The sequence below is a fragment of the Diabrotica undecimpunctata genome, unplaced genomic scaffold, assembly GCF_040954645.1.
Source record: "Diabrotica undecimpunctata isolate CICGRU unplaced genomic scaffold, icDiaUnde3 ctg00001285.1, whole genome shotgun sequence".
NCBI classification, from domain to species: Eukaryota; Metazoa; Arthropoda; class Insecta; order Coleoptera; family Chrysomelidae; genus Diabrotica; species Diabrotica undecimpunctata.
Window position 1 is genome coordinate 20,586 of NW_027312115.1, and position 19,977 is coordinate 40,562.

Sequence of the window (19,977 nt, forward strand, 5' to 3'; positions counted from 1 at the left end):
CCATAAATTGCATAACCCCTATTTATACAATTTACCTAAATATCAAATACAATTTAAAATACTCAAATAACTTTAAATTACAATTTTATCAACCATAAATTGCATAACCCCTATTTATACAATTTACCTAAATATCAAATACAATTTAAAATACTCAAATAACTTCAAATTACAATTTTATCAACCATAAATTGCATAACCCCTATTTATACAATTTACCTAAATATCAAATACAATTTAAAATACTCAAATAACTTCAAATTACAATTTTATCAACCATAAATTGCATAACCCCTATTTATACAATTTACCTAAATATCAAATACAATTTAAAATACTCAAATAACTTCAAATTACAATTTTATCAACCATAAATTGCATAACCCCTATTTATACAATTTACCTAAATATCAAATACAATTTAAAATACTCAAATAACTTTAAATTACAATTTTATCAACCATAAATTGCATAACCCCTATTTATACAATTTACCTAAATATCAAATACAATTTATCTAAATATCAAATAACTTCAAATTACAATTTTATCAACCATAAATTGCATAACCCCTATTTATACAATTTACCTAAATATCAAATACAATTTAAAATACTCAAATAACTTCAAATTACAATTTTATCAACCATAAATTACATAACCCCTATTTATACAATTTACCTAAATATCAAATACAATTTAAAATACTCAAATAACTTTAAATTACAATTTTATCAACCATAAATTGCATAACCCCTATTTATACAATTTACCTAAATATCAAATACAATTTATCTAAATATCAAATAACTTCAAATTACAATTTTATCAACCATAAATTGCATAACCCCTATTTATACAATTTACCTAAATATCAAATACAATTTAAAATACTCAAATAACTTCAAATTACAATTTTATCAACCATAAATTGCATAACCCCTATTTATACAATTTACCTAAATATCAAATACAATTTAAAATACTCAAATAACTTCAAATTACAATTTTATTAACCATAAATTGCATAACCCCTATTTATACAATTTACCTAAATATCAAATACAATTTAAAATACTCAAATAACTTCAAATTACAATTTTATCAACCATAAATTGCATAACCCCTATTTATACAATTTACCTAAATATCAAATACAATTTTAAATACTCAAATAACTTTAAATTACAATTTTATCAACCATAAATTGCATAACCCCTATTTATACAATTTACCTAAATATCAAATACAATTTAAAATACTCAAATAACTTTAAATTACAATTTTATCAACCATAAATTGCATAACCCCTATTTATACAATTTACCTAAATATCAAATACAATTTATCTAAATATCAAATAACTTCAAATTACAATTTTATCAACCATAAATTGCATGACCCCTATTTATACAATTTACCTAATTATCAAATACAATTTATCTAAATATCAAATAACTTCAAATTACAATTTTATCAACCATAAATTGCATAACCCCTATTTATACAATTTACCTAAATATCAAATACAATTTAAAATACTCAAATAACTTCAAATTACAATTTTATCAACCATAAATTACATAACCCCTATTTATACAATTTACCTAAATATCAAATACAATTTAAAATACTTAAATAACTTTAAATTACAATTTTATCAACCATAAATTGCATAACCCCTATTTATACAATTTACCTAAATATCAAATACAATTTAAAATACTCAAATAACTTCAAATTACAATTTTATCAACCATAAATTGCATAACCCCTATTTATACAATTTACCTAAATATCAAATACAATTTAAAATACTCAAATAACTTCAAATTACAATTTTATCAACCATAAATTGCATAACCCCTATTTATACAATTTACCTAAATATCAAATACAATTTAAAATACTCAAATAACTTCAAATTACAATTTTATCAACCATAAATTGCATAATCCCTATTTATACAATTTACCTAAATATCAAATACAATTTTAAATACTCAAATAACTTCAAATTACAATTTTATTTACCATAAATTGCATAACCCCTATTTATACAATCTACCTAAATATCAAATACAATTTAAAATACTCAAATAACTTCAAATTACAATTTTATCGACCATAAATTGCATAACCCCTATTTATACAATTTACCTAAATATCAAATACAATTTAAAATACTCAAATAACTTCAAATTACAATTTTATCAACCATAAATTGCATAACCCCTATTTATACAATTTACCTAAATATCAAATACAATTTAAAATACTCAAATAACTTCAAATTACAATTTTATCAACCATAAATTGTATAATCCCTATTTATACAATTTACCTAAATATCAAATAAATCAATAAATTTATCTAATTTCACTAAAAACGCGCTATCTCAGAGTAATTTGAAATTTAATTAAAAAATTATATTTTATATATACTTCAATTTTAATAAATTTTAAATATAAATTAAAATCAAATTTAATTTATAAATTAAATATATTAATAAATAATTTAAATTTTTAAAAAATTATTTATAAATATCCCATATATACCCATATTAAATAAAAATAATTGTATATTTAATATAAAATAAAACTTTTAAATAATTTAAAAAAAATTAAACATGATAATTAAATAAATACTAATTTAAAATCAAATTTAATTTTTAATTTATCTTTAAATTGGAAATTTCCAATTTTAATAATAAACACTTCAATTATTAATAATTAGAATTATCTCTAACATTAGAAAATTAAGTTTTTTTTTTTTTTTTTTTATTAATTTTTTCTTTTATATAAAAATTAATTTTTTTAATAATAAATATACTCAAATTATTTATTTATATATATTTTTTTTATTTATATTAATTATTTTTATTAAAAAAAAATATTATTAGTTATATTTTATATTTAATCTTAAATTATAAATCATTAATTAATTACTCATAATATTAGAATTATATTTAATTAAATTATTTATTATTAAATGTAATAATTTTAACTTACTAGTTTAAGAGCAAGAATTTAATAATTTTCTTTCTCTTTCTGAGAAGTTCTATAAGCGTCTTAAGTTACTATTAATTAATCAATTCGGAGTATCTAATTAAATACCTTTTTAATAACTTATATATATATATATGTATATATAACTTTAATATATATATATATATAGGTATATCCTTAATTTAATATTTATTGTTAATATATAATTAATATTATTATTTAATTAATATTTAAACAAATTAAATATTTATTAAATAAAACATAATTTTAATTTTTTTTTTTAACTTTTTTTATTTTGATTTAAAATTTCCAATTTACCCAAAAAATCAACAAATTTGACACCAAAAATTTTTCAAAAATTTTACAAAAAATGACAAAATTTTCACTTTTTTTTTAAAAAAAAAAATAATTTATATTTCAAAACTTTTTAAACTTTAAGTCTAATAAAAAAACATTTTAATAAAAATTTTATTTTTAAAATGTGAAGTGCCTGATTTGACGCGCTATCTCAGAGTAGGATTAATCATGTGTTTGCACCTTCATAAAATTACACTTAATAGAATTAAACTATTTCTTTTAATATCAAAAATTACTATACATCTTATATTAAAGTGTAAAAAGGTAAGCTAATAAAGCTACTGGGTTCATACCCCATTTATAAAGGTTTTAATCCTTTTCTTTTTAATTTATAAATTATATAAAATTTTTTTTATTAATTTTTTAATTATTGGAACCTTAATTACAATCTCTGCATATTCGTGATTTAGTATGTGAATTGGCTTAGAAATTAATTTATTGAGTTTTATCCCCCTAATAAAATCTCATAATAATATTTTTCCTGCTGAAGCAACATTAAAATATTTTATTACCCAAGCATTAGCCTCAGCCATTATTCTATTTTCAATTATCTTAATTTTAAATTCTTCTGATTTTATTCAAACAAATTTAAATTATATTCATAATTTAATAATAAATTCAGCCTTAATAACAAAAATAGGGGCTGCGCCCTTTCATGCCTGATTTCCTGAAGTTGCCGATGGATTAAATTGAATAAATAATTTAATTTTAATAACATGACAAAAAATTGCTCCTATAATTATCCTTATATACAATTTTAATTCTTTATTTTTTAGAATTATTATTATTATTTGTTCCTTAATTAGGGGAATTTTAGGATTAAATCAAGTTAGGCTACGTAAATTAATGGCTTATTCGTCAATTAATCATATTGCATGAATATTAGCAAGAATATTAAATTATAAAATAATTTGATTTAGATACTTCTTAATTTATTCTTTTATTTTACTTTCTATTATTTTATTATTTAATCATTTTAAAATTTATTATATAAAACAATTATTTATATCTTTAAATATAAATAAAACATTAAAAATATTTTTTATTTTAAATTTTTTATCATTAGGGGGGTTACCCCCATTTTTAGGATTTTTACCAAAATGGTTAGTAATTAATAATCTAGTAGAAAATAAATTTTATTCCTTGAGACTAATTTTGATTGTATTAACTTTAGTAACTTTATTTTTTTATTTACGAATTACATTTTCAACTATAACAATTATAATAAATGAAATTTGTTTAAAATCAACTAAACTTAAAATAAATTGAATAATTCTATTTAATGCATTAAATTTAATGAGATTATTTTTATGCACAATAATTTTTAGAATATTTTAAGGATTTAAGTTAAAAAAACTTTTAACCTTCAAAGTTAAATATAGACTAGTGTCTAAGCCTTAAAAAATTTTTTTTACCTTTAAATTTGCAATTTAAAATCATAATTGAATATAAAGCTTGGTAAAAGAATTAATCATTCGTAAATAAATTTACAGTTTATTGCTTAAACTCAGCCATTTTACCGAATAAATGATTATTTTCAACTAATCATAAAGATATTGGAACATTATATTTCATTTTTGGAATTTGAGCAGGTATAATTGGAACATCCCTAAGAATTCTAATTCGAGCAGAATTAGGTAGACCCGGTTCCTTAATTGGTAATGATCAAATTTATAATGTAATTGTTACAGCTCATGCTTTTATTATAATTTTTTTTATAGTAATACCTATTATAATTGGCGGATTTGGTAACTGACTAGTCCCATTAATAATTGGAGCCCCTGATATAGCATTCCCTCGAATAAATAATATAAGATTTTGACTTTTACCACCCTCTTTATTATTATTATTATTAAGAAGAATAGTGGAAAATGGAGTTGGTACCGGATGAACAGTTTATCCCCCTTTATCATCCAATATTGCTCACGGAGGTTCATCAGTTGATTTAGCTATTTTTAGTTTACACTTGGCTGGAATTTCTTCAATTTTAGGAGCAATTAATTTTATTACTACAGTAATTAATATACGTCCAATAGGAATAACTTTTGACCGAATACCATTATTTGTATGAGCAGTTGTTATTACAGCAGTTTTACTACTATTATCATTACCTGTTCTTGCCGGGGCAATTACAATATTATTAACAGATCGTAATCTAAATACCTCTTTTTTTGATCCTGCTGGAGGTGGTGATCCTATTTTATATCAACATTTATTTTGATTTTTCGGACATCCTGAAGTTTATATTTTAATTTTACCAGGATTTGGTCTAATTTCTCATATTGTAAGACAAGAAAGAAGAAAAAAGGAGGCTTTTGGAACTTTAGGAATAATTTATGCTATAATAGCAATTGGATTATTAGGATTTATTGTATGAGCCCATCATATATTTACTGTTGGAATAGATGTTGATACACGAGCATATTTTACATCTGCTACAATAATTATTGCAGTTCCTACTGGAATTAAAGTATTTAGATGATTAGCAACATTTCACGGAACTACAATCACTTATAGACCGGTAACCTTATGATCATTAGGGTTTATTTTTTTATTTACTGTAGGAGGTTTAACAGGAGTAGTATTAGCTAACTCATCAATTGATATTGTTTTACATGATACTTATTATGTTGTTGCCCATTTTCATTATGTATTATCAATAGGTGCCGTATTTGCTATTATAGCTGGATTTATTCAATGATTCCCATTATTTACAGGATTAACTTTAAATAATTTTTATTTAAAAATCCAATTTTTTATTATATTTATTGGAGTAAATTTAACTTTTTTCCCTCAACATTTTTTAGGTTTAATGGGAATACCTCGCCGATACTCAGATTATCCCGATATTTTCATATTATGAAATATTGTATCTTCTATTGGATCTCTAATTTCATTAATTAGAGTAATCTTCTTAATTTATATTTTTTGAGAAGCATTATCTATAAAACGTAAAAGATTAAGACCATTAAGATTAACATCATCAATTGAATGATTACAATTTAATCCACCTACTGAACATAGATATTCTGAATTACCAATACTATCTTCAAATTTCTAATATGGCAGATTAGTGCACTGGATTTAAACCCCAAATATAAAGTTTAAACTTTTTTTAGAAATTTCAACTTGAAAAAATTTCATATTACAAGATAGATCCTCTCCACTAATAGAACAATTATCTTACTTTCATGACCATGCATTAATAATTCTAGTAATTATTACAGTATTAGTTGGTCAATTAATATTTTTTTTATTTTTTAATAAATTTTTACATCGAAATTTACTTGAAGGACAATTAATTGAAATTATTTGAACTATCCTCCCTACAATTACATTAATTTTCATTGCAATTCCTTCATTACGTTTAATTTATATTTTAGATGAAGTTAATAACCCATCTATTACTATTAAAACTATTGGACATCAATGATATTGATCTTATGAATATTCAGATTTTAAAAATGTCGAATTTGATTCATATATAATTCCTACAAATGAATTAAATAATTTTAATTTCCGACTATTAGATGTTGATAATCGAATTGCAATTCCATTTGAAACTAATATTCGAATATTAGTAACAGCAGCTGATGTAATTCACTCATGAACAATTCCATCATTAGGAGTTAAAATTGATGCAACACCTGGACGCTTAAATCAAATTAGATTCTCATTAAGACGATCAGGTATCTTTTTTGGACAATGTTCAGAAATTTGTGGAGCAAACCATAGCTTTATACCTATTGTATTAGAAAGAATTTCTCCTAAATATTTTTCTAAATGAATTATGAAAATAATTGAAATTTCATTAGATGGCTGAAAGTAAGCAATGGAATTTTAAACCATAAAATGATAAAATAACAACTATCTCTAATGAAAAATTTAGTTAAAATATAACATTAGCTTGTCAAGCTAAAATTATCTATTTAGATAATTTTTAATTCCTCAAATAATACCTTTAAACTGAGTTACCCTAATATTTTTTTTTATTTTAAATTTCTATTTATTTAATAATTTTAATTATTTTAATTTTAATTATAAACCTAAACATTTTAGTATAAAAAAAATAACATTAAATTTTAATTGAAAATGATAATAAATTTATTTTCTTCATTTGACCCCACATCTAATTTAAATTTACCAATAAATTGATTAAGAACAATATTAGGATTAATTTTAATTCCATCAACATTTTGATTAATTCCATCTCGATATAATTATTTATGAATAAAAATTATTATAACTTTACATATAGAATTTAAGATTTTAATAGGAAATTATAAATCTCAAGGAAGAACATTAATTTTCATTTCTTTATTTAGATTAATTTTATTTAATAATTTTTTAGGTTTATTCCCTTACATTTTTACCAGAACAAGACATATAACACTAACTCTAAGATTAGCTTTACCTTTATGATTAAGATTTATAATTTATGGTTGAATAAATAATACAATTCATATACTAGCACATTTAGTTCCCCAAGGAACACCCCCAATTTTAATACCTTTTATAGTATGTATTGAAACTATTAGAAATATTATTCGTCCAGGAACATTAGCGGTACGATTAACAGCAAATATAATTGCTGGGCATTTATTAATAACATTATTAGGAAATACTGGCCCATTAATATCAATTTATATATTAAATATTTTAATTATAGTACAACTTTTATTGTTAGTTTTAGAAACGGCAGTTTCAATAATTCAATCATACGTATTTGCTGTTTTAAGAACTTTATACTCTAGAGAAGTAAATTAATGTCAAGACATAAAAATCACCCTTATCATTTAGTAGATGTTAGACCATGACCTTTAATGGGAGCTTTAAGAGCTATATTAATAATAATAGGATTAATTAAATGATTTCATTTATATAATAGAAATTTATTAATAATTGGACTATTAATTACAAGATTAATTATATTTCAATGATGACGAGATATCGTTCGAGAAGGAACTTATCAGGGTCTTCATACACTATTAGTAACAAAAGGTTTACGATGAGGAATAATTTTATTTATTACCTCAGAAATTTTATTTTTTATATCATTTTTTTGAGGATTTTTTCATAGATCATTAGCCCCTACTATCGAATTAGGAATATTATGACCCCCTAAAGGAATTCAACCTTTCAATCCTTTAGAAATCCCATTATTAAATACCTTAATTTTATTAACATCGGGATTAACAGTAACTTGAGCCCATCATAGATTAATAGAAAATAATTTCTCCCAAGGATTGCAAGGATTAATTTTTACAGTAACTCTAGGAATTTATTTTACAATTTTACAAGGATATGAATATATAGAATCTCCATTTGCAATTTCAGACTCAATTTATGGATCTTCATTTTTTATAGCTACAGGATTTCATGGATTACACGTAATTATTGGAACAACTTTTTTATTAATTTGTTTAATTCGACATTATTATAATCATTTTTCATCAACACATCATTTTGGATTTGAAGCAGCAGCCTGATACTGACATTTTGTTGATGTAGTATGACTATTCCTTTATATCTCTATTTACTGATGAGGTAGATATTTATATAATATAAAAATTATATTTGACTTCCAATCAAAAAATCTAAAAATTTAGTATAAATAATAAAAATTTTGTTAATCTTAATATTAATAATTTACTTAATTAATATAATTTTAGTAATTATATTAAATCTAATTTCTAAAAAAACATTTTATGATCGAGAAAAAAATAGTCCATTTGAATGCGGATTTGATCCTAAAACTTCTGCTCGTTTACCTTTTTCTTTACATTTTTTTTTAATTGCTATTATTTTTTTAATTTTTGATGTAGAAATTACTTTACTTTTACCATTTATTATAATTTTAAAAATTAGAAATATTTTAAATTATAGTATTATTATAATTTTTTTTTTAATAATTTTATTAATTGGAATTTATCATGAATGAAACCAAGGAGCTTTAAATTGAACTAACTAGGATAATAGTTAATTATAACATTTAATTTGCATTTAAAAAGTATTGTTTATCAATTTATCTTAAGTAAGAAGCAAAAAAATTGCATTTAGTTTCGACCTAAAAATTTGATTAATACAATCCTTACTTAATTGAAACCAAAATATAGAGGTATATCACTGTTAATGATACCAATGAAAAATCTTCCAATTAAAGAAGTAAGTTATTCAAGAATAAGCTTCTAACTTAATTCTTAAGCAATGAAATTTTGTTTTTACTTCTATTTATATAGTTTAATAAAAACATTATATTTTCATTATAAAATTAGAATTTTTCTTATAAATACTTAAAAGTTTAAAACTTCCCTAACATCTTCAATATTATACTCTACTATAAGCTATTTAAGTAATAAATATTTAAAAGTAAAAAAATTAATCAAAAAATTAATAATAATAAATAAATTTTTAAATGATTAAGAGAAAATAATTGAAAAAATATTCTCTTATTTAATTGATTCATTAAACCTTTTCTACCATAATATTCAAATCATCCTATATCTAAATATTTTTTATAAAAAGAACCTAAATAAATAGGATAATAATTTACACCTAAAGTTGATAGTACAGGTATATTTCATATTAATCTAAAAAATAAAACTCTTGTAAGTCTATATAATCTTATTAAATTATAAGAAATTTTAAATTTGGCTAATTCATAACCTAATCAAACCCCTATTCTAATAAAAATTAAAGTTATAATTTTTATTAAAAACGGTAAACAAATAAAAATAGGGGTAGAAAATACAATTCAAGAAAATATTCTTCCCCTAAAAACTACAAATAAAATTAACCCCCTTATACCTTTCAATATTAAAAACCCTCTTTCAGACAATATATTTAATGATAAAAAATTAAAATTACCAGTTAAAGAATAATAAGTTAAACGAAATCTATACGCAACAGTTAAACCAATTGAAACATAAAAAATTATATAAATATAAATATTTAAATATCTAAAAGATAAAATTTCAACAATTATATCTTTAGAATAAAATCCAGATATAAAAGGAAACCCACATAAAGAAAGATTACAAATATTCAAATAAGTACATGTTAATGGTAAATGTTTAATTAAACCTCCTATATACCGAATATCTTGACAATTATTTAAATTATGAATAATATTTCCAGCACATATAAATAATAATGCTTTAAATAAAGCATGAATTAAAAGATGAAAAAAAGCTAACTTATACTCACCTAAAGATAAAATTCTTATTATTAAACCCAATTGACTTAAAGTTGATAGAGCAATAATTTTTTTTAAATCAAATTCAAAATTAGCCCCTAATCCAGATATAAATATAGTTATAGAAGAAATAAATAATAAAATTATTATTATTTGATTACTAAATGAAAAATTAAAACGAATTAACAAATAAACCCCAGCTGTTACTAATGTAGAAGAATGAACTAAAGAAGAAACAGGAGTAGGAGCAGCTATAGCTGCAGGTAATCAAGAAGAAAAAGGAATTTGAGCTCTTTTAGTTATAGCCGCTAAAATTACTAATCAAGTAATTAATTGCATAATAAAATCATTTTTTATAATATCTAAATAAAAAATAAAATTTCAACTACCAAAATTTAATATTCAAGCAATTGCTATTAATAATGCAACATCCCCAATTCGATTTGAAAGAGCTGTTAATATCCCTGCATTAAATCTTTTAATATTTTGATAATAAATTACTAAACAATAAGAAACTAAACCTAATCCATCTCAACCTAATAAAATTGAAATTAAATTAGGACTAATAATTAATATCATTATAGAAAAAACAAATATTACAACTAATAAAATAAATCGATTTTTATATAAATCATTAGATATATATTCCTCACTATAAAAAATTACTATAGAAGAAATAAATAAAACAAATCTTATAAATATTAAAGATATCCAATCTAATAAAATTACAAATATAAAATTAGTTGAATTTAATATTAATAAGAAATACTCAATTAAGTAAACTAAATCAAAAATTAAAAAATAAAATGATAAAAATAACAAAATTACACTTAAAAATAAAAAAAAAATAAAATAAATAAAACAAATAATCTAAAATAAATTTTTATATCTTTGATACCACAAATCAAAATTTTTATTAAACTATTTAGATATATAAAAATTTCTATTTTTAAAAATAAAATATTTAAAGGCAATCAATGTAATAATAACAATAAATATTCCCGAATTAAGCCCCTATAAAAAGAATAAATCCCAGAAAAATAAAGCCCATGTTGAGAATAACTATATAAAAATAATGAATAAACAGCACTAAAAAAAGATATTAATGATAAAAATAATATAGTTAAAAAATTAAAACCTACTAAAGAATTAATCAAAATAATTTCTCTTATTAAATTTAATGAAGGAGGTGCAGCTATATTAGATGATAATAATAAAAATATTCATAATCTTAAATTAGGTATAATATTTAATAAGCCCTTATTTAAATAAATTCTTCGACTATGAATACGTTCATAAAAAATATTGGCCAAACAAAATAAACCTGAAGAACATAAACCATGAGCTAATATTATAAATAAGGATCCTCAAAACCCTCATATATTTAAGGTTAAAATACCACCTAAAACCAATCTTATATGAGAAACTGAAGAATAAGCAATTAAAGATTTTATATCACTTTGACGAATACAAATTATAGAAACTAAAAATCCCCCAAATAACGACAAAGACATAAAAAAAATATTAAAAGATAAAAATAACTTAAAAAACAATATAAATCGAAGTAAACCATATCCCCCTAGCTTTAATATAATACCTGCTAAAATTATAGAACCTGAAACTGGTGCTTCAACATGAGCTTTTGGTAATCATAAATGTAAAAAAAATATAGGAATTTTTACAAAAAAAACCATATTTATACATAAATACATAAATATTCTATTTAAATTAAAATTTATTAATAAAAAAGAAACACAATTAAAATTTTCTATTAAATAAAAAATAATAATTATTATAGGTAAAGATATTAGTAATGTGTAAAATAATAAATAAATTCCAGCCTCCAAACGCTCAGGTTGATACCCTCAACCAATAATTAATAATAAAACAGGAACTAACCTAATTTCAAAAAATAAATAAAATATAAAAATATTCAATGAAGAAAAAACTAAATATAATCTTAATATTAATAAAATTAAAACGAATAAAAATAAATTATAATAATTATTATATTTATATAATTTTCCACTAGCTAAAATTATTAAACTACAAATTCAAAATCTAAGTAAAATTAAACTATAAGATCATATATCAATACCTAAAATATAAGAAAAAGAAAAATAATTTATATTTCCATTATATATAAATATAAAAATAAATATAAAAATAAAAAATAACCATTGAATTAACCAAAAATTTTTTTTATAACATAAAGGAATCAAAAAAATCAAACTAAATAAAAATCTTATCATAAAGAAGAGAAAGATAAAATATAATCATTACCGTAAACTCGGACTATTAAAATTAAAATTGCCAAACCTAAAGAACCTTCACAAACTCTTATAGTTAAAAAAATTATTGAAAAAAAATACTCATAATTTAAATTTCTTAAATAAAAAAAAATCTGAATATAAAGAGCAATAACAATAAATTCCAAACTTAATAACATTAATAATAAATGCTTACGATTTAAAATAAATCTAATAATGCCAGATAAAAATATAGTTAATAATAAAAAATATATTATCATTAAAGTTTTAATAATTTAAATAAAATATTGGTCTTGTAAATCAAAAATAAGATTTATCTTTTAAAACTTCAGATATACAAAAACTTGCTTCATTAATCTCCAAAATTAATATTTTACATAAACTAATATCTGATATTTTAACTATAATTACTCTTATAATTACTTGCTCAATTTTATTTATAATATTTAACCACCCTTTAACTTGTGGGTTAATATTACTTATACAAACAATTTTAACTTCAATTATTACAGGAATAATAAATTATAACTATTGATTTTCCTATATTCTATTTTTAATTATAGTGGGAGGAATATTAATTCTTTTTATTTATATAACAAGAATTGCATCAAATGAAAAATTTAAATTTAATTTTAAAATAATAATAATCTTAATAACAATTTTAATTTTAATATTTATAATAAGAACAATATTAGATTACTTTTATTTTAATTCAATAATAAAAATTTCTGAAATAATTAATCAATCATATTCAATAAATAATAAATTATCATTAACTAAATATTTTAATTTTCCAAATAACTTAATTATAATTCTCATAATTATTTATTTATTTATTACCTTAATTGCAATTGTTAAAATTACTAAATTTTCTTATGGACCTTTACGACAAAAATTCTAATGAAAACAAATCTACGAAAAATTAATCCTTTATTAAAAATTATTAATAATTCTTTAATTATTTTACCTACACCATCAAATATTTCATCAATATGAAATTTTGGTTCTTTACTAGGATTATGTTTAGGAATTCAAATTATTACAGGCCTATTTTTAGCAATACATTATTGCCCAAATGTAGATTTAGCATTTAATAGAGTAACCCATATTTGTCGAGATGTAAATTATGGATGACTTTTACGTACACTACATGCAAATGGAGCCTCCTTTTTTTTTATTTGTTTATATATTCATATTGGACGAGGAATATATTATAGATCCTATAATATAATCGAAACCTGAATAATTGGAGTTACAATTTTTTTTTTAACAATAGCAACAGCATTTTTAGGATACGTATTACCTTGGGGACAAATATCCTTTTGAGGTGCAACAGTTATTACTAATTTAATATCAGCTATCCCATACTTAGGAAATATATTAGTACAATGAATTTGGGGGGGGTTTGCTGTTGATAATGCTACATTAACCCGATTTTTTACTTTCCATTTTATTTTACCTTTTATTATTTTTGCATTTATAATAATTCATTTACTATTTTTACATCAAACAGGATCAAGAAATCCTTTAGGAACAAAAAGAAATATTGATAAAATTCCATTTCACCCTTACTTTACATTTAAAGATATTTTAGGTTTTTTAATTTTAATATTTATATTAGTTACACTAACTCTTAAAGATCCTTATCTTCTTGGAGATCCAGATAATTTTACTCCCGCCAACCCTTTAGTTACACCTGTCCATATCCAACCAGAATGATATTTTTTATTTGCATATGCAATTTTACGGTCTATTCCTAATAAACTAGGAGGAGTAATTGCATTAGTAATATCAATTGCTATTTTATATACCTTACCATTTATAAATAAAAAAAAATATTTAAGAACACAATTTTACCCAATTAATAAAATATTATTTTGAAGATTATTATCTATTGTTATTTTATTAACATGGATTGGAGCTCGACCTGTTGAAGACCCTTACATTATTACAGGACAAATTTTAACAATTGTATATTTTATTTATTATATTATTAATCCAATTTTAAGAAAATGATGGGATTCAGTTATCTTTAACTAGTTAATGAACTTGTATAAGTATATATTTTGAAAATATAAAAAAGAAATAAAATTTTCTATTAACTTATACTAAAATTAATTAACTAAATTTGTAAAATAAAAAAAAATAATCTAATTCTAAAAAAAAATATTAAATAATTTAATGAAACTGGTAAATAACCCTTTCATGCTAAATATATTAATTTATCATAACGATAACGAGGAAGGGTGCCACGAACTCATAACCATAAAAATCTTATAAACCCCAATTTAAAAAAAAATATTAAACTAACTAAATTAGCACCTAAAAATAAAAAAACGCATATTATTCTCATAAATAAAATATTACCATATTCAGCTAAAAAAATTATTGCAAAACCCCCTCTTCTATACTCTACATTAAAACCAGAAACTAATTCAGATTCACCTTCCGCAAAATCAAAAGGAGTACGATTAGTTTCAGCTAATCCAGAAACAACTCATATTAAACATAAAGGAAAAAATAAATATAAAAATCAAATATATTCTTGATATTTAATAAAATCTAGTATATTTACAGATATAATTAAAAATAAAAAAGATAATAAAATTAATGCCAAACTTACTTCATAAGAAATAGTTTGAGCAATAGATCGTAATCTACCTAATAATGAATAATTAGAATTAGAAGATCAACCAGCTAATATAATAGTATAAACCCTCAAACTAGAAACTGCTAAAAAAAATAATAAAGTTAAATTAAAACTAATATTTACTGTTATAAAAGGTATACATATTCATAAAAATAAAGCTAAAAATAAATTTAAAATCGGAGAAAAATAATATAAATTAAAATTAGATATAAAAGGATAAATTTGTTCCTTAGTAAATAATTTAATTGCATCACTAAAAGGTTGAATTAAACCTAAAAATCCAACTTTATTAGGCCCTTTTCGAATTTGAATATAACCTAATACTTTACGCTCAAGTAAAGTCAAAAAAGCAATTCTAATTAATACACAAATAATTAAAATTAAACTAGAAATAATTATTAAAAATAAATCAACAAAAAACAAGTATTATTTGTAAAACCTTACATATAAAGATTCTAAATCTATAGCACTAATCTGCCAAAATAATAATATTTATCTAAAAAAAAAATTTTTTTATATACTGGGTCCTTTCGTACTAAAATATATTAACAAATTAAAGATAGAAACCAACCTGGCTTACACCGGTTTAAACTCAGATCATGTAAAATTTTAAAAGTCGAACAGACTTAATAATATAGCTTCTGCACCAATTATAAATTTTAATCCAACATCGAGGTCGCAATCTTTATTATCAATTTGAACTCTCCAATAAAATTACGCTGTTATCCCTAAGGTAATTTAATCTTATAATCAAAAATATTGGATCAAATAACTATTAATCAATATAATAATACAAAAAAAGTTAAATTTATTTTTTAATCACCCCAATTAAATAAATTTAAAATATAAATAAATTAAATTCTAAAAAAATATATTTTTAAATTTATAAAACTCTATAGGGTCTTCTCGTCTTTTAAAAATATTTAAGCTTTTTAACTTAAAAATAAAATTCTTTTAAAATTAAATAAAGACAGTTTTTTTTTCATCCAACCCTTCATTCCAGCTTTCAATAAAAAAACTAATGATTATGCTACCTTAGCACGGTCAATATACCGCGGCCATTTAAACTTCAGGGGGCAGGCGAGACTTTATATTTATAACAAAAAGACATGTTTTTAATAAACAGGTGAAAAAATAATTGCCGAATTCCTTTACTTAACCTAAATATAAATAATAAATTTATATAAATAAATACTAATTTTATCATCATTACTAAATTTTAAAAATTTCAATTTATATTTTAATAAAAAATTTATAAAAAATAAAAATAATAAATTATAAAAATAAATAATAACAAACTTTAAAATATGAAAATTTTTAATCCTAATTTTTATTTTATTGTTAAATTTTAATAAAAATATATTTTTAAGCTCATCCCTAAAAATATTTAATATTAATAATATAAAAATAATAAATTATAAATATATTGTTAATAAATAAATTAAATTTATTTCTTAAAAAATTAGATATATTTAAAAACGAATAACATTTCATTACAAAAAAATTATTTAAAATATTTATTTTACAATAAAAATTTTAATTTTTTAGCTCTTTTAAATTCGAAAATATTAAATCTATAATTATTAATTAATAAACCCTGATACACAAGGTACAAAAAATAAATTTTTCTATTCAAAAAATAAAATATTCTTTCACAATACTAGTAAACTATCATAATATAAAATTTTTCTTTTTTATACTAAAAAATATTTTTTTATTTTAAATAAATAAATATATACAATTAAAATAAATTTTTTCTTTCAAATTAAATTGAATTTCACAATTAACTTTTTAATGTAAATAAAATACTTATATCAAGCTCTAATTTGTCATCTAGATACACTTTCCAGTAAATCTACTTTGTTACGACTTATTTCATATTAAATGAAAGCGACGGGCAATATGTACATATTTTAGAGCCAAAATCATATTAATTAATTAATTAATATTACAATTAAATCCAATTTCATTTAAATAATAAAATTTAAAATCCAAAAATAAATTTAATGTAACCCATTTAAACTTTTATATAAACTACACCTTGATCTGATTAATTTTTTTAAAAAAATTTTAAATATTATAATTCTATAAAAATATTTAACTACGACGATATGTAAGCTAATAATAAAAGTAAATTAAATCGTGGATTATCATTTAAAAAACAGGTTCCTCTAAAAAGACTAAAATACCGCCAAAATTTTTAATTTTAAAGATCATAACTAATAATAATTAAATAAAAAAAATACATTTAAAATAATAGGGTATCTAATCCTAGTTTAAAATTTAAATTTTCTAACTTCAATTAAAAAATATAATTTATTAAAAATTTAAAATTTCACCTAATAAATTTTAATATAAAATTATAAATAAATAATATTTAATTAATATTAATAAAATTAAATTACATTATTTGTATAACCGCAACTGCTGGCACAAATTAAGTCAATATTATTTAAAATTTCTAATTCTAAATTTCTTTAATAATTAAATTTAATTACTGCAATTAATTCTTAAACACAATTTACATTTAATAAATAATAAAATTTAATTTTTAAGCTAAAATAAAACTTTTATATAATAATTTAAAAATAAACATCTATAATTTAAATTATACAATTTACCTAAATATCAAATACAATTTAAAATACTCAAATAACTTCAAATTACAATTTTATCAACCATAAATTGCATAACCCCTATTTATACAATTTACCTAAATATCAAATAAATTTAAAATACTCAAATAACTTCAAATTACAATTTTATCAACCATAAATTGCATAACCCCTACTTATACAATTTACCTAAATATCAAATACAATTTAAAATACTCAAATAACTTCAAATTACAATTTTATCAACCATAAATTACATGACCCCTATTAATACAATTTACCTAAATATCAAATAAATTTAAAATACTCAAATAACTTCAAATTACAATTTTATCAACCATAAATTGCATAACCCCTACTTATACAATTTACCTAAATATCAAATACAATTTAAAATACTCAAATAACTTCAAATTACAATTTTATTAACCATAAATTGCATAACCCTTATTTATACAATTTACCTAAATATCAAATACAATTTAAAATACTCAAATAACTTCAAATTACAATTTTATCATCCATAAATTACATAACCCCTGTTTATACAATTTACCTAAATATCAAATACAATTTAAAATACTCAAATAACTTCAAATTACAATTTTATCAACCATAAATTGCATAACCCTTATTTATACAATTTACCTAAATATCAAATACAATTTAAAATACTCAAATAACTTCAAATTACAATTTTATCATCCATAAATTACATAACCCCTACTTATACAATTTACCTAAATATCAAATACAATTTAAAATACTCAAATAACTTCAAATTACAATTTTATCAACCATAAATTGCATAACCCCTATTTATACAATTTACCTAAATATCAAATACAATTTAAAATACTCAAATAACTTCAAATTACAATTTTATCAACCATAAATTGCATGACCCCTACTTATACAATTTACCTAAATATCAAATACAATTTAAAATACTCAAATAACTTCAGATTACAATTTTATCAACCATAAATTGCATAACCCCTATTTATACAATTTACCTAAATATCAAATACAATTTAAAATACTCAAATAACTTCAAATTACAATTTTATCAACCATAAATTGCATAACCCCTATTTATACAATTTACCTAAATATCAAATACAATTTATCTAAATATCAAATAACTTCAAATTACAATTTTATCAACCATAAATTGCATGACCCCTACTTATACAATTTACCTAAATATCAAATACAATTTAAAATACTCAAATAACTTCAAATTACAATTTTATCAACCATAAATTGCATAACCCCTATTTATACAATTTACCTAAATATCAAATACAATTTAAAATACTCAAATAACTTCAAATTACAATTTTATTTACCATAAATTATATAACCCCTATTTATACAATTTACCTAAATATCAAATACAATTTAAAATACTCAAATAACTTCAAATTACAATTTTATTAACCATAAATTGTATAATCCCTATTTATGTAATTTACCTAAATATCAAATACAATTTAAAATACTCAAATAACTTCAAATTACAATTTTATTAACCATAAATTGTATAATCCCTATTTATGTAATTTACCTAAATGTCAAATACAATTTAAAATACTCAAATAACTTCAAATTACAATTTTATTAACCATAAATTGTATAATCCCTATTTATATAATTTACCTAAATATCAAATACAATTTAAAATACTCAAATAACTTCAAATTACAATTTTATCAACCATAAATTGCATAACCCCTATTTATACAAACGCGCTATCTCAGAGTATTTAAAAATACTCAATAACTTCAAATTACAATTTTATCAACCATAAATTGCTATAATCCCTAGTTATACAATTTACCTATATATCATATACAATTTAAAATACTCTAATCTTCAAA

The 19,977-nt window shown here is 20.4% G+C and overlaps 1 protein-coding gene and 5 pseudogenes across 1 annotated transcript; 4 read left to right on the forward strand and 2 right to left on the reverse strand.

The window, feature by feature from the left end:
- Window positions 1-3,640: 3,640 nt before the first annotated feature.
- On the forward strand, window positions 3,641-6,420 carry LOC140431515 (NADH-ubiquinone oxidoreductase chain 2-like; annotated as a pseudogene).
- Window positions 5,894-7,173, forward strand: LOC140431510 (cytochrome c oxidase subunit 2-like; annotated as a pseudogene).
- Window positions 7,174-7,308: 135 nt separating this feature from the next.
- Window positions 7,309-8,918, forward strand: LOC140431514 (ATP synthase subunit a-like; annotated as a pseudogene).
- A 799-nt stretch (window positions 8,919-9,717) lies between these two features.
- LOC140431511 (NADH-ubiquinone oxidoreductase chain 5-like) lies at window positions 9,718-12,195 on the reverse strand (annotated as a pseudogene).
- LOC140431517 (NADH-ubiquinone oxidoreductase chain 1-like) lies at window positions 9,718-15,965 on the reverse strand (annotated as a pseudogene).
- Window positions 13,140-14,868, forward strand: LOC140431518 (NADH-ubiquinone oxidoreductase chain 6-like; the record flags this gene model as incomplete). The annotated part of the gene is given in 1 exon segment (XM_072519423.1): window positions 13,140-14,868. A coding segment is annotated over 1 exon segment (591 nt), but the record flags the coding sequence as incomplete, so codon positions are not given.
- Window positions 15,966-19,977: the final 4,012 nt, after the last annotated feature.